This window comes from Carcharhinus amblyrhynchos, chromosome 14, assembly GCF_965287045.1.
Source record: "Carcharhinus amblyrhynchos chromosome 14, sCarAmb.v2.hapA, whole genome shotgun sequence".
Classification (NCBI taxonomy): Eukaryota; Metazoa; Chordata; class Chondrichthyes; order Carcharhiniformes; family Carcharhinidae; genus Carcharhinus; species Carcharhinus amblyrhynchos.
In genome coordinates this window covers 8,609,502-8,637,093 of record NC_137337.1, presented here as the reverse complement: position 1 = coordinate 8,637,093, position 27,592 = coordinate 8,609,502, and the positions used below count along the sequence as shown (strand labels likewise).

Below are 27,592 nucleotides of genomic sequence, written 5' to 3'. Positions count from 1 at the left end.
CTTCACATCATAGTATCTGCGAGGAGAGAAAAGAGCTAACATTTCAAGTTCAGATGACCAAAAGGGGTGATAATTACAGATAATGCTTGATGGCATCCTCACACTATCATACTGTAAAGCATTATAGGCACTGAGCCAGTAAAGCGTTAATGAAATTAAAGTTTAAGGTTGATGCTACTGCCCGGAACTGTTGTACTTTTTTAGTTGTAAAATTAGCTGGACTCGAAACGTCAGCTCTGTTCTCTCCTTCCAGATGTTGCCAGACCTGCTGAGGTTTTCCAGCATTTTCTCGTTTGGTTTCAGACTCCAGCATCTGCAGCAATTTGCTTTTATCCAGACCCCCGCCAGCCTCTGGGTGAGAAGACTATCCCTCGTCTCCCCTCAAAACTTTCTACCGATCACTTTCAAATCTCTGCCCCACAGTCACCGAGCTGGGGGTAAATGAGCCCTTCCCATCCATTCTATCTGAGCCCCTCACAATCTTGCTGGTATGTCAGTGCTGATACTTGCTTCAGGGCAACTGGGCAGTAATTTTGCTCCATCCATTCCGTTTGCAAACTTTACCAAAAAAAAACCCAAGCCTTAAAGAAGACGACCTTTCTTTTGAATAGTCCTCCAGCAGTATAATGCTGGCTGGAGCTTTCCAGTCTCGCATGCCCTGCTGCCAGCGAGAATGGAGAACTTGGCGCTGACTGGATAACCCCAATCCCAGTTGGAGAATCCCAGCCGCTGTCTTTGGTGGAGATATATTTTTCTCTTTGCTTTAATGACTGTAACATTTTCGATTTGAGTTAATTTGGTTTATTGTTGTCACGGGTGCTGGGATACAGCAAAAAATATTGTTTCTTGCAGAATATTCAGTTCATTTCTGTTAGTATTATTTGCACAAGAATTAGGAACTGGGAGTAGGCTCTTTGGCCCTTTGCTCTGCCATTTGATAAGATCATGGTTCATCTTCCTCCCTTGGCAGCTCTCACAGGGACTCATAGAGGTGGAATGTTCCCGTCCCACCCACCATGGGATGGGACAGGACATTGCACAGGTCCATTGACCTTGGATGAGATTTTCCAGTCTTGAGGCGAGCGTGACCGGAAAATCCCACCCTATATCTCCAGTTGTTTTTTTTTAATTTTGATCTGATTTTGATTTGATTTATTATTGTCACATGTGTTAACATACAGTGAAAAGTATTGGTTCTTGCGCGCTGTACAGACAAAGCATACCGTACATCGAGAAGGAAACTAGAGAGTGCAGAATGTAGTGTTACAATCATAGCTGGGGTGTAGAGAAAGATCAACTTAGTGCGAGGTAGGTCCATTCAAAAGTCTGACGGCAGCAGGGAAGAAACTGTTCTTGAGTCAGTCGGTACGTGACTTCAGACTTTTATATCTTTTTCCCGAAGGTGGAAGAGGGAATGTCCGGGGTGCGTGGGGCCCTTAATTATGCTGGCTGTTTTGCCGAGGCAGCGGGAAGTGTAGACAGAGTCGATGGATGGGAGGCTTTGAATTGACTTAATTTGATTTATTGTTGTCACGTCTGCTGGTATAGAGTGAAAAGTATTGTTCCTTGCAGAATGTTCTGTTAAATTCCTGTTAATATTATTTGCACACGCACAAGGAGCTGGGAGCAGGCCAATCAGCCCCTCGAGATTCTCCGCTATTCAGTGAGATCATGGTTCATCTTCCTCCCTTGGCAGCTCTCACAGGGACTCATAGGGCGAAATTCTCCTGTCCCGCCCACCATGGGAATCGTAACGGGTGGGACAGGACCATGCAGACGTCCGCGGGTGAGATTTTCCAGTCTTGAGGCAAGCGAGGCTGGAAAATCCCACCCAATGTCTCCAGTTGATTTCTTTTTTCTCAAGGATCCAGTTATTGAGCGAACGGCTGTGTCTCAGCTGAGACGTGGAGAGCACAAAAATACATTTTCTATAAAAAGGAATAAGATAAGTTGTGTTCATGACTTTGAGCAGACGTGTTCTTAGCGGCTATAATGAAGAGCCTTTCAAAATCATTAGCTTGACTCATTGATTTTGTTTAAACATATCAGCACCGTTCCTCAGTCTGGCTCCATCAATCACCTCATGCACTTTTTGCTCATAAAGAACAATTTATTGTCTGAATGCTTTCAGCAAACATGAGAAAGAGAAAGGATAGGCACCACAGAAATTTTCCAATCAATGGTTCAAATTGACGTGAAGATTTTAAAGGAGCGCTCGATCTGATTTTATTTTGAACGATACATCTTCCAGACTATAAATGAGTGACAGCTGGTGACAAGGCGTCGCTCAGTCAAGTGGTCACAATAGCAAACGCTTGAAACTCTGTTACCTGTGCCTTCAACAAAGGAATTAGCCCACTTAAAATAGCAAAGAACTGTCGTGTGAGCTATTATAGTATGAAGTATGTGTTCCCAAAATTGCCTCGTGTGATTTTAACCTATGTTACGCAACCAGCCAATTCATTCCAGTTGGAACAATTGCAGCAGGATTCTGCGACATAAGGAGCATCTTAATACTTGCAGAGTTTTTGGTTCTGAAGAAATTTGCTTCTGACCAATTTCGGGGCTGGATTTTCTCAGGGGCCAAACGGAGATGGGCTGAAATGGGCACAATGTCACCCAGCCAAAGGCCCTGCCTCACTTTCGTAGAATCGTAGAACCATTACAGTGCAGGGGGAGGCCAGTTAGCCCATCCGGTTTGCACTGACTCTCTTTGAAAGATTACAGGCCCTCCGATAGGCCCTTTCCCCCATCCCATCCCCATAACTCTGCACATTGATCATGGCCAATCCACCTACCCTGGACATCTTTGGAGAACGGGAGGAAACTGGAGCACCCGGAGAAAACCCAAGCTGATGGGGGGAGAATGTGCAAACTCTGCACAGACAGTGACCCGAGGCCAGTATTGAACCCAGGTCCCTGGCATTGTGAGACAACAGCGCTAACCACTGTGCTACCGTGCTGCCCACTTGTATAATTAGAATAAATGAATGCCTCTTTAAATTTATTCTGTAATCCACGAGTGAAGACACCCATCTAGCTTCAGGACTCCACGTTCATTGTGGGATTCTGTTTTAAGTGCCACGCCTTTCGGAATGCTAAGCAAGTCAAGTTTCCTTGATGTTTAAGAAATATTTCTTTATCATTTGTCATGTATTTTCACTTCAATATGAACACACGACCAGATAATATTGACTCATTCAAATAGAAAAGCCGATTTCTTTCAGAAACTGGAATTTTGGGGAACAATATATGAATTGCTTGAGACATGTGTTGTGTTGAGCATTGGAGTCTTGGGAACAAAGAGGTGGCACTGGTGCCCAAAGCTCCTGAGATTTCGTCCCCTTTTGTCTCGGACTTTAGCTGACAATTTGATAGCGATTTCTTGCTACAGTCAGTTAACATCTTTTTTATTCATTCGTGGGACATGGGCACCGCTGGCTGGGCCAGAGTTTATTGCCCACCCTCGGACTGCCTGAGGGCAGTTGAGAGTCAACTACATTGCTGTGGGTCTGGAGTCACATGTAGGCTAGATCGGGTAAGGACGGCAGATTTCCTTCCCTAAACGACATTAGTGAACCAGGTGAGCTTTTCTGGCAATGGTTTCATGGCCATCAGTAAATTCTTAAAGGGGGTGATTCTCCCAAAAATATTCAAAGTGCTGAATTGGCAGGAAAAATGGTGTAATTCACGATTTTTCCAGTGGGAGTTCAGACTCGAATCTCCCACACTCTGTGCAATGCAAAGGCCATAATTGTGAATATCATTAAAAGCTCATAGGGTGGGGCTTATTCATGCCGGAGTCTTACAGTTGCAGAACTCTGCACATGCGCAATGGCCCCGACCTGTCAGACTCCCCGTTTGTTGGCCAGCTCGGGACCCCCGCCTGTTGCCCCCCCACAACCAACTCCCCCCGTTGCCCGATCATGGGCCCCACAAGCATTCCCAGGCCAGCCCCGACGCCCTTCCCATCCCAGAGCACCCCGATCTCCAGAACTGCCACCCCGTCCCCCAGCAGCAGTGACAATCCCCCTCCATCCCACTCCTACCCCAGCAGGCAAACCACTACCCCCCCCCCACTTCCCTCAGCAGACCCCCCCCCCCACCTCCAGGCAGACCACCGCCCCCCCAATGCACCCCGATTGCTGGCCTCACTCCAGTCCCGACTGATCCCAATGCAGAGTGGCAAAAGGACCCCCCCCCCCACCGCCCCGCACTCACCAATCGCCCCCTAGACCCTACCCTGTTGGCACTGGCTCCTAAGCCCCACCCCCTTTAGCACTGCCCGATGCCTGGTGGGCAGTGCCAAGGTGCCTTCTGGGCATGGGCACTTTGCCCCTTTGGGCAATGCCAGGCGTGCAATGCCCAGGTGACACCCTCCCCCCTGCTGCCCATCCCCCTGGGTGGCCCCGATTGCCCCCCTTCATGCTGGCAGGGTCTCCCGCTAGTTCCTCGAAAGTGAGGAGTTACTCTGAACCCTGCCGGAGTGAAATTCTGGCAGGGTGGGGGATGCTATCCAGCCAGAGGATTCAATCCCAGACCCGATAATCATATTTAAATAACATGAAAAATAGATTAAAATGATTTATCTTGTCTTCCCGTCGGTTTCCAGCATGCTGACAACCACGCCTGCTGTCTGGCGGTGGGAAATGCGCGTCCTGCGTATCGGTGCGTGCATGGGTCTCCCATCCCGACCCACCAAAAACATAACAGGTCAGAATCCCGATTAATTCCAGATTTTTCTTTTCGTGAATTCAAATGCCACCATCTGCTGTGGCAGGATTCGAATCGGGGTCCCCAGGACATTAGCTGAGTTTCTGGATTCATTGTCTAGAGATAATACCATGAGGCTGTCGACTCCCCATTGGGGATTTAGACCTTTCTAGGTCAATCAGGAAGATCCCTCTAGCTAAGTTATCCAATCACTAAGTTTGATCTATATTAGTTGGTTTCATTGGTGAGATGGCACAGAGTGTACGGTTCAATCCACTGGACTGGAGTCAAGTCAAGCAGGATATCTACTCCTGGTCACTGCCCAGTGACCCTGCTGCATATTGTACATGTGTGGACAGGCTCAGACTTGGCTGTGCTATTTTGCATTACCGAATAAGCAATCGGCTAGCTGGCTGCATTCATGAAAAATGTTCACTTTGAAAAGATTTCTGGCACAAAATCAGCAGTTATTGTCCATCCCCCATTGTGGTTGACTCAGAGACGGGGCGGCACGGTGGCACAGTGGTTAGCACTGCTGCCTCACAGCACCAGGGACCCAGGTTCAAACCCTGGCTTTGGCTCACTCTCTGTGCGGAGTCTGCACATTCTCCTCCTGTTTCCTCCGGGTGCTCTGGAATCCCCCCACATTCCAAAGATGTGTGGATTGGCCATGCCTAAATTGCCCCTTAGTGTTGGGATGAGGCGGGGGGAGCTGTGCGGTCCTGGGGATGGGGCCTGGGTGGGACTGTGATCAGTGCAGACTCAATGAGCCGAATGGCTTCCTTCTGCACTATCGGAGGTAATCGATTGTGCGTGCACTCGAAAAGGAAGTAAATTCTTTTGACCTGGGACGCAAAAGATAAGGGTTGACACCTTCCAGGTTGCAGGGTGGAAAGCGGAGGCTGTAACGTCACTTTTATTTCTGTCCTTACAGAGGCATCCATTCTCAGCTATGACGGCAGCATGTACCTGAAGATAGTCATGCCCTGGGTAATGCACACAGAAGCTGAAGATGTCTCTCTCCGTTTCATGTCCCAACGTGCCTACGGTTTGCTGGTGGCCACCACTTCCAGGGACTCGGCCGACACCTTACGCCTGGAGCTTGATGGAGGCCGGGTCAAGCTGACAGTCAACCTAGGTATTGTATGGCGTCAGGTCACAGAGCTGACGCAGCTCGCGTCTCGAGTTCTCTTTCTCTCGCTAGTAAAACTATTCCCAATTCTTCCAACGTAGTGACTAGTTAATTGTAATTCTTCCTGCAAACTAGTTCCCTAACAATGGTAGCGTTAATTAGTAACACTGTGAGTAGTTTTCACGATGTGTGAAATGTGCATGAAACGTCTCTCTAACACGAGATGATTGTGAAATGTTGGACTTGAAATCCGTGTTTAAATGGACCATCTTTTGAACAACTATTCATGTCTTTGCTACCATATCTGTTGGCACTGCCAAGTAAGTCACAGCCACTGCTTAATAAAAGTCTTAGAGACACACGCTTAAATCATTTGAAAGTAACTGTGTTCCTATAATAATTTCTCCTTATAAAAGAAAAGTGCTGTGACCTACTCAGGTGGGTTTTGTATATATATATATATTAAAAAAATGTCTTAAAGAAAATCTTGTAAGTAAGTGTAGCTTTTCTTTTTCTGTGTACTTTTTTTTCGTTTGTTCACCGTTTTAGTAAAGATTTTGTGGGTTTTATAAAATTTAATGGTTTTTCTTTTCAGTTCGAAGTTATCGCTTGATTTTATTTTTCCAAAATTGCTTCATGAGTCATCGGTCAAAAGATGGCTATCAACCCTTCAAAGGCCTGAAGCCTGCGGCCCGCTTAGCAAACAGCCCTGGGAACAGAGTGCACAACCTAACCTGCAGCTGGCTCGCAATTACCTCTCCCAGGGTCACCGCCCCCTCCCCTCCGCAGCCCCACTGCCCCTCTGCTGCTCTCTAAACTGCCTGCCCACCTCCCCCAACTAAATTGGGCAACGATTTAGCAAGATCAAGCATCGGACAGCAAGTCAACTTGCATCGGTTTTTCTTTTGCCCTTGTCGCCTCCCCCCACCCCCCCCAGATCACCGTTTCCCCTTCCCCAAAAACCTCTCCAAGTCTCCACTAGGCAACCGTTCCACTCTTTTTGAACTCCTGCCCGATCAATGAGCGGGAAAGCTCGCGTGAGAGATGCATTTGCGTAATTTTTATCATCAGCGTGTGCGGCAAAGAGTTAAAAAAAAGAAATATCCCGGTCAGAATTTAAACATGTGTAGCAATAAGATGTGAAGGGGCCGGAGTGATTCTCCCCTTGAAAAAGATTAACCGATTACTCGATCAGATTGAAAAGGATGGGCGCATCTCTGAACCCCAATTTTGCCCTCCCCCCCGCACCCGCCCCCCCCCCACCTTTTTTCCCAATAAAAGCCTTAAAAATAAGTCAATGTCAAAACTTTTGATTATTTTGGACATCGGCAAAAAAGAAACTCGATGCATATTTGAAAGACAAAAATCTAACCCTGTCCTAACTGGGAGCAAACAAAAAGGGAAGGGAAATTGAAGTTGTTCTACTGATGCAGAGCTATTCCGACCCAGATCAGAAATCTGACTGAGTTTCTTACCACTGCAAGTGTGTTTTTAATGACCCCGGTATCCTCACTCTCTCTATTTGGAGCTTTCCTTCATCATTGCATGTGGTTTAGTGGTTAGTGCTCGAGTGTTGACTGTGTAGCATGAACTGGGCGCACCCTTGTTGATATCCAGAGTAGGTTGAGAGTAGTATTTCAGTGCTGTCTGCCTTAAACGATCACACTTTGCAACTCCGCTTACATAGAAACATAGAAGATCGGAGCAGGAGGAGGCCATTTGGCCCTTCGAGCCTGCTCTGCCATTCATCACGATCATGGCTGATCGTCCAACTCAATAGCCTAATCCTGCTTTCTCCCAATCACCTTTGATCCCCAAGTCCAGCCGTGTCTTCTTTGCATTCAATGTTTTGGCATCAACTACTTCCTGTGGTAATGCATTCCACAGGCTCACCACTCTTTGGGTGAAGAAATGTCTCCTCATCGCCATCCTAAATGACCTACCCCGAATCGTCAGACCGTGACCCCTGGTTCTGGACTCCCTCACCATCGGGAACACCCTCCCTGCGTCTACCCTGTCTAGACCTGTTAGAATTTTACAAGTCTCCAAGGGATCTCCCCCTCATTCGTCTGAACTCCACCAAAAACAATCCTAACCTAGTCAATCTCTCCTCAGTCCCGCCATCCCCTCTTTTTTCTCTTTTAAACTCAACTTTGAAAACAAAAATCGACCCCCGGCTGTTATTTTGTGAAATAAAGTGCTCAATCTTCGGCTAGTTTCAAGTAACCTGTCACTTAATGGCCATGCACTTCGATCTCTGTTGCAGCAATATGAATTGAGCCTCTGCCAAGATCTCCATATATCCTTGGAGTCTAGAGTTCTCTGGAAGGAATCTCTGGGGAACATGGTATTAATAACCCATTAACAAAGATTTCAACATCCCCTCACTCCTACTTTATGAAGCCCATTGCATTGACACAAGACTGGGAACACCAAATCAAATCAGCAAGTGTTGTTAATGGAAAAAAATGCCTTTTTAACCCTAATCGGGGTCTTTATTTTAAAATTGCTGCATTTAAATCATATTCAAATTCTTTGGATATAAATATCTAAAGGTTAGGAGCATATTTCCCTTTGCAATTTCAACAAACTCACCCCCCCACCCCACTCCCCAGCCCCCATCTAGCATCTGGTGGGATAGTGGCAGAAAATGTTTGGACAATGGTGCTGACCCCAGCCATAGTTTGCATTTCTCTCTTGCCCCACAGACGCTGTGAACCCCTTTCTTTGCCAGTAGCACCGCCCATTTCCATCCCCTCTGCCCACAGCCCCCCCCCGCCGCCCCAATCCACCCCACTTCCTCTGGCTCCCCACGACTGCCCACAACAGGGGTGGAGATGATAGGGAGTTCCGTCATGGAGGTGGCTGGAGGCAGTGCCAAATGGAGGTATGTGAAAGCTTTGCCGATAAGGCTTTGACTTTAAGGTTTCTCTAAGTGGCCTCTCGGCCTTTCCTAAGGTACAGGGCCTGTAGTGCTGGAGTATTTCACACTCAGCGCTGTCTTGGACTTAGATCAGGAATTCTGCTGGAAACTCAGCCTAAGTAACCACTGCACTTTCCCCTCCTCTCCTCCCCTCCTCTCCTCCCCTTCCCCTCACCTCTCCCTCCCCTCCCCCCTCTCCTCCCCTCATCCTCCCACCCCACCTCCCCTCCCATTCTCCCATCCCTCCTCCCGTACTCCCCACCTTCCCTCCTCCCATCCTCCTCTGCTCCCCTTCCCATCTCCTTTCCTCCTCTCCTCCCTTCCTCTCCTCCCCTCCTCCCCTCCCCTTCTCCTATCCCTTCCCCACCCCCTCTCTCCCCTCCCCTCTACCCCACCAACCTCTTCCCTCCCCTTCCCGTCACTTCCCCTCCCTTCCCTTCCTCTTCTCCCCCACTCTGCTCCTTCCTCCTTCTCCCCTCTCCCCCACCACCCTCCTTCCTCCCTTCCTCCCTCCTTTCGTCCCCTCCCCTCTTCCTTCAATCCTTCCTTCTCCTCCCCCTCCCTCTCCCTTCCTCTCCCTTCCCCTTTCCTGTTTCCCTCCCCCTCCCTTCCCCCTCCTCCTCTCCCCCTCCCTTCGCCTCCTTCCCTCCCCTCCTCTCCTCCCCTCCCCTTCTCCCATCCCTTCCCTTCCCTTTTCTCTCCTCCTCCCCTCCCCTCCTCCTCACCCCTCCTCTCCCCGTTACCTCTCCTCCTCTTCTCCCCCTCCTTTCTCCCTCCCCCTCCCCTCTCCCCCACCACCCTCCTCCCTTCCCTGCCCCTTGCTTCCCCCTCCCCTCCCTTCCTGTTCTCCCCCACTCCCTTCCTTCCTCCCTCCCCATCCCCCTCCCCTCTCACCTATCGCCCTCTTCCTTCCCCATCCTCCCTCCCCTTCCCTCCTCCTCCAACCTTCCCCTGCCCTGCTCCTTCCCCTCCCCTCTCCCTCCCCCTCCTCCTCTTTCCCCCGTCCCCCTTCCCTGCCCCTCCCCTTCTGCCCACCCCTCCCCTTCCCCTGCCCTCCTCCTCTCCCCTTCTGCCCAACTCCCACCCCAACCCTCTCCCATCCCTCATTACCCCAACCCTCTCCCAAACTCCTAACTCCAGGACTCTGGAAAATATCTCATGGTTGCAGCAGGGTCATGAGTCCATTCCCACCCTGACCTTGCCTGAGGGGACAAATTAAGCCCAGTGATTCCTGATCCTCGGCTGGCAGTGGATGGCTTCCTCGTTTGAAGGCCATTTGTCCAGATTCCTACAGTGCCGTCAGTTCCTGCTGGTGTGTGCGTAGCCCAGAGGAATATTAAAGAACCCCTTCACTCTGACTGAGAGAGCTGGAGCGTTAAGGAGTAGAGCTACAATGTCTGACCCCTGGATCAATATTCCCATCACCTACACAGTAGATCATTGCACTCACTGAAGCTGTTAAGGGTGCATCGAGATAGATAATGATAATTGCTTCGTGTATTTAATGAAAACAAGGAGAAAATATGTATCATTGATTTAACCACGTTTCCTCATAACAAGTCCTAAGAGTCGAATGTTAGGCCATAAATTGCCCCATTTTTCACCATAAGTTCTCTTCAGCTATCTGTAATGAAGCTTTTTTTCCCAAAAATTATTAATTTCTTTCTCCACAAATCAAAATAAAACCTTTCATAATGCATCACCATCACCGTTAATTCTGAACCACTTTTTAACATTGCTTTTCTGATGGTTCAGATTCTGGAAGTCTTTGTGTTTGCAAATGTTGGATTGGCAAAAAGAATGAATTGACGTTTTTTTTAATGTATCTCCATCTCTCAAGGTTCCCATTCCAAACACTTACATAGAAAAATAGAAGAGAGGAAAGGGAGGAGGCCATTCAGCCCTTCGAGCCTACTCTACCATTCATCACGGTCATGGCTGATTGTCCAACTCAATAACCTAATCCTGCTTTCTCCCCATAACCTTTGATCCCATTTGGTACAAGTGCTATATCCAGCTGCCTCATGAATACATTCAATGTTTTGGCATCAACTACTTCCTGTGGTACTGAATTCCACAGGCTCACCACTCTTTGGGTAAAGAAATGTCTCCTCATCTCTGTCCTAAATGGTTTACCCTGAATCCTCAGACTATGACCCCAAGTTCTGGACATCCCCCCCATCGGGAGCATCTTCCCTGCATCTACCCTGTCTAGTCCTGTTAGAAATTTTTAAGTCTCTATGAGATCCACCCTCATTTGTCCGAGAAAAACAATCCTAACCTAGTCAATCTCTCCTTCTATATCAGTCCCGCCATCCCCAGAATCAGCCTGGTAAACCTTCGCTGCACTCCCTCGAGAGAACTTCACCCTTCATTCCTGTTTCTCCCCCATGTGGTCACTCCCTGAGGACAAGCCATTCCTCTTGTCACCCAGTGACTGACCTTTTCCAGGAGTGATGGCTGGACAGTGGTCAGGAGCTGAAGAAGTTTCCTTCTTCTCCCACCCCACTACCCCCATGTTGAGGGTGTTTAGGTTAACGAAAGCATCCCCTTGTCAATGCCCAATCTGAAATCCCCAAACTAAACCCATGAGATCAGATCTTGCGGAACTCACACCCGCAAAAAACATCATTCCGTTTGTCCATCTGCATGTAGCAACTGGGAGACTCAAATAAGCAAATAAGTGGTTGTTAACAGGGGAGGCCCAGAGAAACACCTCCATTAAAAGCTTACATATTGTAGGAATCCTCCAATGTCACTTCTTTTGATCCAAGTTTATTTTATTCATTGGTAGGACATGGGTGTCGCTGGCTGGGCCTGCGTTTATTGCCCATCCCTAGTCGCCCTTGAACTGAGTATCTCATTCAGTCATTTCAGAGGGCAGTTGAGAATCAAACACATTGCTGTGGATCTGGAGCCACGTGTAGGCCCGACTGGGTAAGGACAGCAGATTTCCTTCCCTAAAGGACGTTAGTGAACCAGATGGATTTTTCTGACAATCGACAATGGTTTCATGGTCATCAGAAAATTCTTAATTCCAAATATATGTCATTGAATTCAAATTCCACCATGTGCCGTGACGGGATTCGAACCCAGGTCTCCAGAACATCAGCTGAGTTTCTGGATTAATAGTCTAGCGATTATACCACTAGGTCGCTGCTTCCTCTTAAACTTCTCATAACTTAAATGTGTTTCACTCATGAGAATGTAAGAACGTAAGAACTAGGAGCAGGAGTCTGGCCCCACAAGACTGCTCCGACATTCAATAAGATCATGGCTGCTCTTTTTGTGGACCCTCCCGCTCACCATTACCTCACTTTGGATAATCCTAAGTCCTCATACCTGGTGTAGGTTGGCAGAGTGATTGCTTTAAAGGCAGAGAAACCTGATGAAGTTTCTTAAACCCTCGAGACGTATAATCTTGCCTTGAGGCACACATCGTATAGCACCTCGGAGTCAATCGCACCTACCCCGCCACTACCCCCCCCCCCCCAGACACGTCTGAAGCCCGTCCCTTTTTCTCATGTTAAAGGCAGCACCTGTGTTTGAGAATGCGTTCACTATGGTTAACCAATTGGGGTTCAGAGCAGGGACAACGCAATGATGAAGGAAAGCTGCGCCCCCCCCCACAAGGTATCGCGGCCTCTGTATGGTAATTGTGCCGAATGGTCCGCGGCTGTTTGCACCCACTTTTCTGTTGCGGTTGACGACACATGACAAACCTGGCCACGTGAAACTGAACCCAGATTGTTGACGTTGCTTTCCTCCTCGATGTTTCTCAAGAATTTCTCCGTGCATTATCCTTGGAGCCTTTTCATCCATTTTGTAAGAGAACGGTACAAACTTGTCTATTGACGAGAAGTCAGGGGAGGGAAGTTTTGGCCCCGTAGCTTCGATTGGATTGAGAAGTTCACCAAATTCAGCTGGAGCGCACCATTCTGACGAGAACAGAGTGCTGGTAATCAAGAAGGACAACTTCTAACTTGCCTACATATTCCCAGATCAAAGTGACAATTTGAGAAGAGCTCTATTTGTAACATTTAAAAGCAATTGGCTATTCCCAACTGTTGCATACGTTTGTTCCTGATACTTCCATGAAGTCCTTGAGAAACTTTGCTAGACTTTTCAAAGATGACTGGCCCTGCCAAGGCACCCACTCACCCATCTTCTTGCTAAATGCTCTCTCCAACCGTTTCCTTTTTTTAGTATTTGGTAGACTAGTTGGCCCTGAGTACGTGAAATGGTCGAGCCGGTCATCTTTTGAGACCAACAATTGAAACAATCCCCTCTCCTCCTCCATTCCCCACCCCCCCCGAATCTCGGTTGAGTTTTCATATGGTTAGTTGTTTGCAAGTGGCCATTTTATAATTAAGAGGTGGTCGGGGGTGGTGGGGAGTTGGGGAGGGGGGTTGTGGAGGGGGAAGGGGGTGGAGGGGGTGGGGGGGGGAGGGGGTGCGAAAGAAAGGTGCGAGAAAAAAGAGGTCGTCAGTTATCCGAAAGCGAAGTTAGCTTCTGCTGCCGCAGTGGGGATAGATAATGAGTGTAGCGCAACGTCCAAAATCTCTGCGAGACTTTAGTTGTATGGAGGTTACCAATCCATGTTTGAGTCTCATTTTGTCAAGATCTTTGATGCATATGTGAAATGAAGAGTGAAGTAAAATGGCCACCTTCTTGCGTGTGTCTGTCCCCAGAAGGGTGGACTTACTGTTATTGGATGTCTGCAGCTGTTACCTTGAAGGATACGATTTCATCTTTCATTTATTCTTCCCCGTCTAGACTGTATCAGGATTAACTGTAACTCCAGTAAGTTATTGTTCAAGTTTCATTTCGTTCTTAATGCCTTTATCGTGTTTTAAAGAAACTGCTTGATGCTGTATGTACGTCGTTATGTCTTTAGATACACTGGGGAAAAGACGGCAGAGGTTGCCTTTCTGCATATGTCAAAAGATCAATGAGTGTACAGTAACCCACAGTCAAATCTCATTAACAAGTATCAGTAAAGTGTGCAAATTTCTCGCTTTCTTTTGTCTATTCAGCTTCTTGATAGAGAACAGTTATTGGATCTCAAGCTATTGGATCTTGAGGTTTGTTACAAGCTGCTAATCATACCAATTGTAAGCCAAGTTTGGCAGGGTTAGAGTTTAATGGCATTTGACTGTGCTCTCATAATTATCTGCATGTCTGGCGTGCTCAGGGGAGCAAAATGTTAAATGTTTCTGCGGTCGCAATGTCAAATAAGATGGTGTACTTCTTCCACAAACAACACACAAGTAGTAAGTCAAAAGACTGGGGCTATTTTCACCAAAGAGTTTAAAGTGTGGTTGAGGACTCTCCAAGTGCTCATGACAGACACAAGTTCCACATGGTTTTCCATCGCGACTGGTTGCCCTTGAGAAGGTAGGGGTGAGCCATCTTCTTGAACCGCTCTGGTGTAGGTTCACCCACAGTGCTGTTAAGGAGGGAGCTCCAGGATTTTGAGCCAGCGACAGTGAAGGAACGGCCGATATGTTTCCAAGTCAGGGCGGCGTATGGCCTGCAGGGGAATGTGCAGGTCGTGGGGTCCCTTTGCACTGCTTGTCCTTTTAGGTTGGAGAGGCCGTGGGTTTGGAGGGCACTGTTGAAGGAGGCTTGGTGAGTTGAGATCTATGCAAATGCAAGAGTCCAAACAGGAGGCAATCTTAAAACAGGAGTTGAAAGAAACCTGTTCCAGCAGTAACAATAGCTGTTCACATCACCACTCAGGCTACCATAATTTCAATGTTAATGGTTGGTTGCTTTCCACAATTACAGACAATTATCCCAGTGGGGAGGTTTGTAAGTTCACAGTTTGATTGACAGCTCAATGTGCCACAATTCATCTGTTATCCTGAAAAAGACGTACTCAAATTAAAGCCAAATGATCTTGGGCTACATGAACCTCGAGCTTACTCTCTTGAGCCTGATGGTTGGGTGGCACAGTGGTTAGCACCGCTGCCTTACAGCGTCAGGGACCCGAGTTCGATTCCCGGCTTCGGTCATTGTCTGTGCGGAGTTTGCACGTTCTCCCCGTGTCTGCGTGGGTTTCCTCCAGGTGCTCCGGTTTCCTCCCACAGTCAGAGAGATGTGCTGGTTGAGTGTACTGACCGTGCTAAATTCTACCTCAGTGTACCTGAACCAGCACTGGGGTGTGGCAATAGTGGATTTTCACAGTAACTTTGTTGCAGTGTTCGTGTAAGCCTGCTTATGACACAAATCGGTAAACTTAAAAAACCCTGAGATGTAAAACAAGGAGAGATTGAAATGATCATCTCTGGAGAAGTTATTCTTTGTACTCACTGCAGCCGGAGAGAGACATAGAAAAGAAATGATTGACAAAGGGTTGCTTGATGCTTTGTTTCCACTCCTGAATGAGGTTTCATTTTGCGTTGGAAGCACTTTAAAATCGACAGCAGATTATCTCCCTTGGGGAATACAACTATTTATAGGTAGCACTGTTTCACACGTTTAAGAAAAAGACACTTCTCGGCCGTTTGGTGAAGATTATGGGTGGGATTTTCCAGCCTCGCTCGCCCGAAACCTGAAAAACCCGCCCGAGGTCGAAGGCCCTTTCCACCCCTCACCCGCTGCAATTCCTGTGGTGGGCAGGACGGTACAATTCACCCCCGAAATGTCAGAACAAGCCCAAGCTGCAGTGCAATGATGTTTCTTGTCAGCTTGGATCCTGTGTGTCTCTCTTGTGGGGACCATGAGTGGGATTCAAGTTGAACTGGATTTTGGAGCAAGCGAGGGGATGGATTAAGAGCTTGCCCTGTCCACTCCGAGCATCGTAAGAAGTCTCATAGCACCAGCTTAAAGTCTAACAGGTTCACTTGGAATCACGAGCTTTCGGAGCGCTGCTCCTTCATCAGGTTGATACATTGTCAAGCACCGGATTGGAGTGAAGTTTAGAACAAGTCCTTGGGAAGCAAAAAGACGGCCAGAATGTGGCAACACTTGGAATGGTTTCAACAAACAAAGAACAAAACAGCACAGGAAACAGGCCCTTCGGCCCTTCAAGCCTGCGCCGCTCATTGGTCCAACTAGACCATTTTCTGTATCCCTCCATTCCCAGTCTGCTCATGTGACTATCCAGATAGGGTTTCCCCACAGCATCTCCCCCCCACCCCCATCCCACCCAATCCATCCCAACAGATATTCGTAGAATCATAGAATCCCTACAGTACAGAAGGAGGCCGTTCGGCCCATTAAGTCTGTACCGACCACAATCCCACCCAGGTCTTATCCCCATAACCCTACGGATTTACCCTGCTAATCCGCCTGACACTAGGAAGAATTCAGCACGGCCAATGCACCTAACTCACACATCTTTGGATTGTGGGAGGAAATCAGAGCACCCGGAGGAAACCCACGCAGACACGGGGAGAATATGCAAACTCTACACCGACAATGACCGAGGCCGGAATTGAACCTGGATCCCTGGTGCTGAGAGGCTGCAGTGCTAACCACTGTGCCACCATGCCGCCTGCATTAATTAGCATGCCTGACTCTGTGTGAAGAGTACTTTGTTCTTTCCCCTCTTCATCAGTTTTCCTTTACCTCTCGTTTTCACAACCTGTTTCATCCAATTGTAATTCTCCAATGTAATTTGAATTAATGTCACTTTTTATTAACCCTGCTGTGTTTGTGTGTGTGTATGTGCATGCGTGGGTATGTGCATGCATGTGTTTGTGTGCATGTATGTGTGCATGTGTGTGTGTGTGAGTGCACTTATATGTGTGCATGTGTGTGTGTGTGAGTGCGCTTATATGTGTGCATGTGCGTGTGTGTGCGTGCATGTGTTTGTGTGTGTATGTGCATCTGTGTGTGCGTGCATGTGTGTGTGTGTGCATGCCTGTATGTGTGTGTGTGTGTGCACACATATGTGTGTGTGCGCATGTGTGTGTGTGTGTGCGTATGTACGTATGGGTGTAAAAGATCAACCGTCTCAGGCACCAACCAAATACCAACCTGTGCATTTTAGATCACTTACTGGAAGAGTCATATGTGTAACATACCAATCACTTACACTGTCCTCCTACGCTAAAGCTGTTGTAGCTGTAATTGAATCTTCAAGGAAATCATATGTCAGTAATGCATTGCACACTGTCTTTTCTCACACAGCTGTCAAGACTTCAGTTAAGCTGATGTCATGGAACCGTCTTCTCTGTAGCTTATGATTTTTTTTCCCAAAATATAGACAATTTAGAACTAATGGTGGCACAGTGGGTTAGCACTGCTGCCTCACAGTGCCAGGGACTTGGGTTCGATTCCTGGCTTGGGTCACTGTCTGTTTGGAGTTTGCACATTCTCCTTGTGTCTGTGTAGATTTCATGGGGTGCTCCAGTTTCCACCCACACTCCAATGATGTGCAGGTTAGGAGCATTGGTCGTGCTAAATTCTCCCTAGTGTCCCGGAATGCGTAGTTTAGAGGGATTAGAGGATTGATGTTTGGGATTACAGGGTAGGGCCTGGGTAGGATTGTTGTTGGTACAGACCCGATGGGCCAAATGGCCTCTTTTGCACTGTAATGTTTCTATGATAATTGTTATTCTTGCCAGGGGGTTGACAGGATGGCTGTGTTGGAAATGTCACATTGAGTGACTAAGAGGAATGCTAAATTGTGCTCCCCTGAGGTTTGGCTGGGGTAGATTACTGGGATGGGGATCTTTAACTGATCTTCCAGTGTGTGCTCTGTGTCACCTCCACTCCAATGATGGAAGCGTACGCCATTCTCTCAGCAAGTCCCTTTAAGAGGGTCATCAGAGCTCCATTAAACCATTTATTCTGCATCTATTCCCTATCCCCTTCACTTTCCACGTAAAAGTCTCATAATCATTAAAGAAAGGTGCATTTAAATAGCACCTTCCTTGACCAGTCAAAAGATGTGCAGGTTAGGTGGAATGGACATGCTAAATTGTCCCTTAGTGCCAGGGCATTAGCTAGGATAAATTCATGGGGCTAAGTGGGAAGGGCTGGGAGGGATTGTGGTTGGTGCAGACTCGATGGGCCAAATGGCCTCCTTGTGCATTGTAGGATTCTATGAGCATTCTCCTCACGACACCCAGTGAAATACTGTTAACGTGCGAACAGTGTTGTGGGAAATGTGAGAGCTTGTTTGTGCACAGCAAGATCCCACAAATTATGTGATGAAGGTCACATTTTTTAAAATTCATCCGTGGGACATGGGTGTCACTGGCTGGGCCAGCATTTATTGCCCACCCCTAGTTATTCTAGGGCATTTGAGAGTCAACCACATTGCTGTGGCCCTGGAATTATGTGTAGGCCAGACCAAGTAAGGATGGCAGATTCCCTTCCCTAAGGAACGTTAGTGAGCCAAGTGGGTTTTCCCATAATCGACAATGGCTTCATGGTCATCAGTAGATTCTTAATTCCAGATGTTTTTTATTGAATTCAAATTCCACCATCTGCCGTGGTGGGATTCGAACGTGGGTCCCCAGAACATTAGTTGAGTTTCTGGATTAGTAGTCTAGTGATAATACCACTAGGCCATCGCCTTGCTATTTCTGATGTTGACCGAGGAATAAATATTGGCCAGGATAACTCCCTCGCTCGCCTGGGAAATAATCCCATGTCCACAATAAACCAAGGTTCTGTTAGCTGTCTGATATCTTAATCATGAGGCAGCACCTCATGCCAACCCATCACTTCTCTGGAGACTGACAGGTTGCCAATTCTTGCCCAATCTCCATCTGCCAGCAATCATTCTGAGTCCTCTCCCTGAAGGGGCTGGGAGCATTTAAATGTGGTCTGAGGGATGGGGGTGGGGTACAATAACTCAGATCCAAAGCACAATGTCTCTTTTTTTGTCCTCTCAGTGGCTTCATGCCCTTTTTGGGTTCAAACGCACGCTGGAGATCTTTGGGACTGGCACACACAGAGTGATTGACAGACACCTGGGAGGACCAATAAGTTGTAGACTCCCTTCCCCATGACCACCCTCTCTTTCACTCCGTTTTAAACAAGATTCAACTGCATTCCTGGAACTTCCCATCTGATCATTCTTATGCACTGAGACCAGAAAAGGAATGACAGTGGGCTGTAACTTAAAGAAATGTAACTTGTAACCCTTCTTAAAAGAAGACGCAATAAATACCAATCTGACCAGTGAAGACCAGATCCCTTGAGCAGATAATAGAAATAAAATTTGAGATTTGGTTTGATTTATTGCTGTCACATGTATTAGAATACAGTGCAAAGTATTGTTTCTTGCACGCTATACAGACAAAGCATACTGATGCTGTTCAGTTTAAGAAAAATGCCTCCCAATCAAACACTTAGGTCAAATTTTCCAATCCCCCCTAGAAGGTTTGAGCAACAGGAAAACCCGTGGACAGTGGCAGGGTCGGCAAATCCTGTTGCTAGCCAATGACGCACCACCTCTGCCACCCCAAAACATGCCGTTGGGAAGAGGTTGGGGGGGTGGAGTTGCGGGGAACGTCCCTTACAACAGAAAATCCCTGGATTCTGCTGGTCACTCGGCACCAGTTAACTTGCCAGGGGGTGTTTCTGATGAGTTGCCCCTTGCATTGGTTTGAAGGAGTTGGAATATTTTACCTGGAGACTTGAAGAATGAGATGAGTTTGCATAATCTAAATTGGCTTAACATCGAAACATAGAAAGTAGAAGCAGGAGTAGGCCATTTGGCCCTTCGGGCCTGCTCCACCATTCATTTTGATCCTGGCTGATCAGCTAATTCAGTACCCCTTGCTCTCTTTAGCCCCCAAGAGCTATATCTAATTTTTTCTTGAAACCAGACAAAGTTTTGTCCTCAACTATTTTCCTTGGTAGTGAATTCCACACATTCACCACCCTCAGGGTGAAGAAATTTCTCCTCACCTCAGTTCTAAAAGGTTTACCCCTTTTCCTCAAACTATGGACCCTAGTTCTGGACTCCCCTACCATGGGGAACATTCTTTCTGAATCTACCCTGTCTAACCCTGTTAGAATTGTCTAAGTTACTATGAGATTCCCCTCTCACTCTCCTAAACTCCAGTGAACGTGAATATAATCCTAACCCACTTAGGTCTTTCCCCATATGACAGACCTGCCATCCCAGGGATCAGCCTGGTAAACCTTTGCTGTATTCCCCCTGTAGCAAGGACATCCTGCCTCAGATAAGCTTGTTTCAATTAAGATTCTTACTTGCCCTGTGAGGATACACATTCAGCAAGCAATAAATTAAATTCTCATGAAATATGAATGGAATAATTGCCAATATGAATTGTTTCCTCTATTGCAGTCACATCTGATCCGCAGCAACATCTGACAAATGCAGGAACTGACATGCAGCTCAAGGATTTTTTTCTCAAAACTATCTTCGACTTGGTTGCAGGGAACAGTTCCACAGGCTGGAATAGCTAGGCCTCAGTGGTGAGCCCCAGGCCTCATTAGCATCACACGAATGAGCCTCAGATACCTACACAAACAGCTCGCTGTTGGAGGCCTTTGCTGTGTGGCCAAGTGTTAGGCCCAGTGGCCTAATTCTGCTCCTATGTCTTGTGGTCTTACGCAGGAGCTGCCCAGGAACTGAGACGGGGGGAGACTGCAGAAGCAACTGGGAGAGATGGAGGTAGTTAGGTGAGGTGGCGGGGAGAGGGGGGAGGGAGAGCAACTGGGAGAAGAAAGGGCCGGGGAGAGTTGACTGTGTGAGCAAGACAGCCTGGAAACTGAAGGAAAGGAGAGGCAACGGGAGTGGCAACCAGAAGAGTTTTGGGGAAACTAGGAAGAGGTGGGGTGGAACTGGGAATGGAGTAGGAGAGTATACATCTGGATGGGTGGGGGAGGGAGTGAGGGTCAATTGGGAGGTAGATAAATGAAACTTACAGTTATCGGCACAAAGATAATGCATGTCTTGGCTAAGTAAGACCAGTGAGATATGTAACTCACAACATAAATTTATCCCGAAATTCCAGCTCCTTAACGTCTGTTCCACTTGAATACATTGGGGATTTTTCTCAAAATTAATCATTTACTTTCATTTTTCTATAGTTTTGGGGCACAATTATCAAAGATAATTTATTAAAAACCTGTCATGTGAAACTGCCAGAAGTCGACACATTCAAAAGAAAATGCAATAAGTTTCTAACAGGGTGTTTTGCAATAAGCTTTAGTTTCAAGAAGATTATTAGCCTGGAAGATCATTTCATTTAGCTTAGTTCATCTAACCACCAAGACCATAAACCTCCCTCTCTGTGTTCCTCCTCATCCCCGCTCCTCTCCCTTCCTCATTCTCCCTCTACTCCTCCTTCTCTTCCTCCTTCCTCTCTCCTCTCTCTTTTCTCTCCTCCCCCCTTCTCTTTCCTCCTCATCCCCTCTTCCTCTTTTCCTATCTTCCTCCCAAACCCTCTGTTCAAACTTGCTTCTTCACCTCCTTTCCCCAGCTTTCACCTGACCACCTCCTTTCTTCCTCCTGTTCTTTCCCTTTTCTCTTCCTCCCTTCCACCTTCACTCCCTCTCTTCCCCCTCCTCCCCCTATTACATCTCCTTCTGCCTCTTTTCCCTTCCCTCTCCTGCTCCCTCTCTACCACCCTATCTCCTTGTGATGTCTTATCCCTTTCCCCCTCTCTCCCCTCTTTCCCACTCTCCCTCTCTCCCCCCTCCCCTTCTCCTAACTGACCTTCAACTCATAAACTGCACTTTAACTTTAACTGAACATTAACTGAAAATAGATGCTTACTGAATTTAGGAAAACCTTAGCTGAGAAATATCCTCAATGTAGAATCTATCTTCTCCTTCTCTGAAGCATCCTTCAGGGCACAAGTCTTTCTGCGGTGGTTATCTTCTTTGAGTTATCGTTGGCAAACAAAGGACCGATATGTCTTTTTATCCACAATTCTCCACTCGCTTCCAGAAGATTCTCTGTCATTCAGCTAGCTATGTAACCAGAAATTGATCACATGGCTTGAACATCCAGTGAAACTACTTTAGAGTGATGCCATTAAGCATAAATTATTGTTACAGCCATTCTTTCTCTGCCCACGAGCCAGAAAGACATCCTGCTTGGCACTCAATGGGTAATGTAGAGTATTAATTTCAGTGTCAGAGTGATGCCAGGTATGTCGGCTATATTCCCCAGTGACCAACTAATCGCACCAAACAGCTCTTCAACTGGAACCAACCATATGTCCTTCCAAAACTCCAAACGTTGGATGGGATTTTCCAGCCCTGACAATGGTGAGCATCGTCTCCGATAGGAGAGGTAAATTTAGATAGTCATTAACATTTAACAGCTCTCCAAATTTTCCAGCCCTGCCTGCAATCGTGCCCATCAGTGTCGGGGCCAGAAAATCCCGCTATTGATGCACAATATTGGATGTGATTCCATTACTGGACAACACTTGCTAAACAATCCTGAGTGTGCTACAAATGACACTGAAACCCAATTTAAGATTATCAATCGGCTTGCAGTGTGGCTCACTTATACAAGCCAGAAGCTACATATCCACACATAGGGTCCTGTCCATTGCAGATAGAAGGAGCATGCCCATACATTGCACCTTCTTCAACTAAATAAAACCGTGGGGGACAGTCATTCCCCCATGACAATGCCATGACCTGAGTCAACTTGCCTGGTTTGAATTTTAGCAATTAACAGTTCTGTGCTTCATTCTCCACGGCAACATCTATACCAGCCAATGTATTGCTTGCCATCCAAACAGCACCCTCTTTTCGTGCAGTACAAATTGTTGTTCCCTTTGTTGCTGGTTTATCTTGCAAGCTGACCTGATGAGTGCAAGACAAAAAGCTTCGGCAACAAGTGTCCTTTCATCAGCAATTTCAAAAATTACTATATTAGCTATGTATAAAGTGCTTTGAGACAGGCAGTGGCTGTGAAAGGTGTGATATAAATGCAAGCCTTTCTTTTTAAATGAATATGTTTGTGTGACCTGATGCTGAGTGTAACAGCACTTTCATACCTGCTTTCTTGCTTAGGGCAGCATGGTGGCACAGTGGTTAACACTGCCACCTCACAGCACCAGGGACTCAGGTTCAATTCCCAGCTTGGGTCACCGTCTGTGTGGAGCCTGCACATTCTCCCCGTGTCTGCGTGGGTTTCCTCTGGGTGCTCTGGTTCCTCCCACAGCCCGAAAGACTGCTGGTTGGGTGCATTGGCCATGCTAAGTTCTTCCTTAGTGTATCCAAACAGATGCTGGAGTGTGGCAACTTAGGGATTTTCACAGTAACTTCATTGCAGTGTTAATGTAAGCCTACTTGTGACACTAATAACTGAACCACCCTTATCTTCAGCTCTGTTCTTTTCGTCATACTACCTTATGTTTGTTGCATATGTTCCTTAATTCAAGATTAGAGACATACTTTTTTTTCAAGAGTGCTTGTTTATCCCATCGGGAAATTTCTTATTACAGCATGGTGAGATGTGGAACGTGGTTCAGAACAGGCGATTTGAGGTCTCTATCCAGAGGTTTGTCATCCAGGCTGATCCTACATTGCAACACTGAGGGAACCCTGTCATAGTAAGAAGTCTCACAACACCAGGTTAAAGTCCAACAGGTTTATTTGGTAGTAAAACCCACTAGCTTTCGGAACACTGTTCCTTCGTCAGGTGAGTGGAGAGTTGTGCTCACAAACAGGGCATATAAAGGCACACACAGTTTACTACCTGTAAACTGTGTGTGCGTAAACTGTCTGTGAACTGTGTGTGCCTTTATATGCCCTGTTTGTGAGCAAAACTCTCCACTCACCTGATGAAGGAACAGCGCTCCAAAAGCTAGTGGGTTTTACTACCAAATAAACCTGTTGGACTTTAACCTGGTGTTGTGGGACTTCTTACAGTGTTTACCCCAGTCCAACGCCGGCATCTCCACATCAGGAACGCTGTCATGACAGTGATATGACTCTATAAATGAAGTCCGCTCTCTGTCCAGGGGTGATTCGGGGGGAACCGTTCAAAAAAGGATTTCCTCATTCCTTGTGTGTAATGATTATTGCAGCTATATAATGCCAGTCATTACTCTCTGAAGAGAACCAGTGACGTTCTTTGACACTTCTCAATGTGCCAAGGAATATGTCAATGCTTCTACTGTCGATTCCCACTCTGATATGATGAGTTTTATTAAAACTTATTCATTGAATCATAGAATCCTACAGCGCAGAAGGAGGCCATTCGATCCATCGGGTCTGCACTGCCTCTCCGATAGTCCGTCGTACCCAAGCCCTATCCTGGTAACCCCACATATTTACCCAATTAATCCCCCAAACCTACACATCTTGGGGCACTAAGGGGCAATTTAGCATGGCCAATCAACCTAATCTGATCATCTTATGACTTTTTTCATCGGTTGTGGGAATCGCTGGCAAGGCCAACATTTGTTGTCCATCCCTAGTTGGCCTTGAACTCAGCGTTTTGCTCAGCCATTTTAGAGGGCGGTTAAGAAGTTGACCATATTGCTCTGTGTCTGGAGTCACCTGTAGGTCAGACTGATTGAGGAAGGCAGATTTCCTTCCCTAAAGAACAACAGATGGGGGTTTTTCTGACCATCAACGAAAGTTTCATGGTCACCAGTATTCAGCCTAGGGTGGGGATAGGTGCTTGCGGGGGTGGTTGGGGGGAGGGGAGCAGGGGCGGAGGAGGGGCAGGGTTGGTTTGTTGGTTAAAGCTTTGCCCTCAAAGGTTCCATGAGGCTGAATAAGGAGGGAAAGCACCCTCTCCTCCACCCCCTGTCTCCCTCTGCCGGTCTGCTCAGGGAAAGCTGACAGACTGGCCAGTTGGTGTTAGCCTCTCCTGGCTCTGGTTAAATCCTGGCAACATTGAGGAGAATGCCCTCAAGTGGGCCATGGGTGGGCCTGAGATCCACCCCGCCACTGGTGAAATGGCGGTGAGGGTAGGCGACAGGTGGATTTAACTCTGCTGGCACGGGAGCTTTGAACACAGCCCGAGGAGATTCCAGAACATGAAGTACGGAGATGCCGAGAGATTTGGGGAGGGAATTCCCGTGCTTAGGTGACTGTTGGGAGTCATCGATGATGCGGTGATTAAAAATGGATGCCATATTTCTCTAAAGTACGGCATGTGTATAAACAGTGGCTGCTGGAGTTCACTATCTAAAAACCCTTTCTCAACCAATGGCCTCGACTCTTCTGTGGCAATTTTTGCAGATTTGTGGCTATTCAGAATCACACAATCATAGAATAATACAGCGCAGAAGAGGCCCTTCAGCCCATTGAGTCCACACCGATGAATGAAAGGCCCTGATGTGCCCACCTATTTCCACTTGCCACATAGTCTTGAATGTTATGACATGTCAAGTGCTCATCCAGATACTTTTTAAAGGATGTGAGGCAACCTGCCTCCACCATTCTCCCAGGCAGCGCGTTCCAGACTGTTACTACCTTTTGGGTGAAAAAAGTTTTCCTCAAATCTCCCCTAAACCTCCCACCCCTTACTTTTAACCTCTTGTAACTGACCCTTTCAACAGCTGCTCCCTATCTGTCCATGTCCCTTATAATCTTGAACACCTCAGTCAGGTTGCCCCCTCAGTCTTCTCTGCTCCAGCAAGGTCAACCCAAGCCTTACCCAACCTCTCTCCGTAACTTGGATGTTCCGTCCCAGGCAGCATCCCAGTGAATCTCCTCTGCACCCCCTTCCAGTGCATTCACGTCCTTCCTATGGTGTGGCAACCAGAACTGCACACGGTTAGAGCGTGTGACCTCGAAGGAGCGCTGATGTGGTGAAGTAAGTCAAAATGCCAGATTTTTCACCACTTGTGATTTGGTTAGAAGCTGGAAAGCAGGTGTGAAATGATGAAGATTTCCATTTCTGGGAAGAGTGAATTCTACCTTAGTCGTCTCGGCACTGTGTCCTCTGAATGCAGTCAGACCACATTGAATTTTGGCACAAATTTTTAGCAGAGAATGACAGTGCAAAATGGAAAGATTACCCCAGCGCCCTTCCGAAATTGGGAAACTGACTCTGGCTGGATTTCCCAGACCCCCTCCCCCGCCACCCTCCCCCATGGCGGGTTATCCCGTTGTGGAGGCAGCTCGCCAAGGGTTTTTTACACAGAGGGAAGTGGGTGCCTGGAACTCGCTGCTGGGGGAGGTAGTGGGTGGCACAGTGGCTCAGTGATTGGCACTGCTGCTTCACAGCGCCAGGGACCCGGGTTCGATTCCCGGCTTGGGTCCCTGTCTGTGAGGAGTTTGCGCATTCTCCCCGTGTCTGCGTGGGTTTCCTCCGCGTGCTCCGGTTTCCTCCCACAGTCCAAAGACGTGCGGGTTAGGTGCATTGACCCGAACAGGCCCCAGACTGTGGCGACTAGGGGAATTTCACAGTAACTTCATTGCAATGTTAATGTCAGCTTTACTTGTGACTAATACATAAATAAATAAACTTCAGTGGATACAATCGTGGGTCTTAAGGGGCATCTAGATAAATACATGAGTAGGGTGGGAATGAAAGGATATGGTCCATGGAAGGGTAGGGGTATTTTAATTCAGTTGGACAGTATGGTCAGTGCCGGCTTCAGGGCCAAAAGGCCAGTTCCTGTGCTGTAATTTTCTTTGTTCCTTGTTCTTTTCTCTTTGGCCGCTGGTCGGATTTTCATGTCCTGCCCAGGTTTACGGTATTTTGCGTGGCTTGCATGCTTTGCACTGGGGGGCCCGCGATGCTGGTCAACTTCAGCAGGACTGGAAAATGCTGCCAGTGGGAAGGGCTGGAAAACCTCACCCTCGGAGTCAGGTCCTCAAATGCCTTCTATCATTCACTCGATAACGTCTTCCAAACGTCATGACATTATTTCCGAAGAAATGTACACCCCCCCCCCCAACCCTTACCACCAGTACAAGATGTCTGCACTCTAACATGGACCTTTTGTGTTCTCAATTTTTATGATTTGTCTCAATTTTCATTGAAGGATTTGGTAGAGGTGTACAAAATCATGAGCGGGGGGGGGGTCTGTGCCAGAGTCGGTGGGGAGAAACTGTTATCTATGGTGTGAGGATTGAGAATGAGAGCGCACAGACTTAGAGTTCATAAGTTCATCAGATGTAGGATCAGAATTAGGCCATTCGGCCCATTGAGCCTGCTGTGCCATTCGATCATGGCTGATATTCTCCTCATCCCCATTTTCCTGCCTTCTCTCTATAAACTTTCAAACCCATTACCAATTAAAAATCTAACTCCTCCTTAAAGCTACTCACTGTCCCACCACACTTTGGGTAGCTAATTCCATAAATTTACAATCCTTTGAGCGAAGTAGTTTCTCCTCAACTCTTTGCTATTCCTTATCATGACTATGATCTCTCGTCCTAGAATACCCCACAAGAGGAAGCACCCACTCCACGTCTACTTTATCCACACCTTTTATCATCTCGAGTACCTCAATTTGACCTCCCCTCATTCTTCCAAATTCCAGACAGTATAGGCCTGAACTGCTCAATCTCTCTTCAAACCTCTCATCTCTGGAATCAATCTAGTGAACCTCGTCTGAACTGCTGCCAATGCCACTACATCTTTCCTCAAATAAGGGGTCCAAAACTGTGCACAATACTCTAAGTGCGGCCTCACCAATGCCTTGTAAAGTTGCAACAATACTTCCTTATCTTTATATTCTATTCCTTTCGCTTTAAATGCCAACATTCCATTCGCTCTCTTTATTATCTGCTGTACCTGGATGTTGGTTGGCATAAGATGCGATGGAGACACGAGGAGAAATCTTTACACGAGCAATGGGCTAGGGTCTGGAATGTGATCCGTTGGGCGGAATTCTCTGGCCACACTGGTCTAAGAATGGGAAATTCCTGCCGGACTGTCAATGGAGTTTCACATT

At 47.2% G+C, this 27,592-nt stretch overlaps 1 protein-coding gene across 25 annotated transcripts in view; it reads left to right on the top strand.

The window, feature by feature from the left end:
• nrxn3a (neurexin 3a) overlaps positions 1–27,592 on the top strand; it is a 1,599,218-nt gene that overhangs the window by 605,351 nt on the left and 966,275 nt on the right. For 19 of the 25 annotated variants that reach the window (XR_013888541.1, XR_013888540.1, XM_080202242.1 and 16 more), the window contains 2 exons: positions 5,648–5,851; positions 13,545–13,571. Coding sequence is in view for 23 of the 25 variants with exons in the window: in XM_080202242.1 (XP_080058368.1) it covers positions 5,648–5,851; positions 13,545–13,571 (231 nt within the window). In the remaining 2 variants the exon portion in view is untranslated. The remainder of the gene's footprint in view (positions 1–5,647; positions 5,852–13,544; positions 13,572–27,592) is intronic. The other 6 variants (XM_080202257.1, XM_080202243.1, XM_080202236.1 and 3 more) reach the window with 1 other exon arrangement.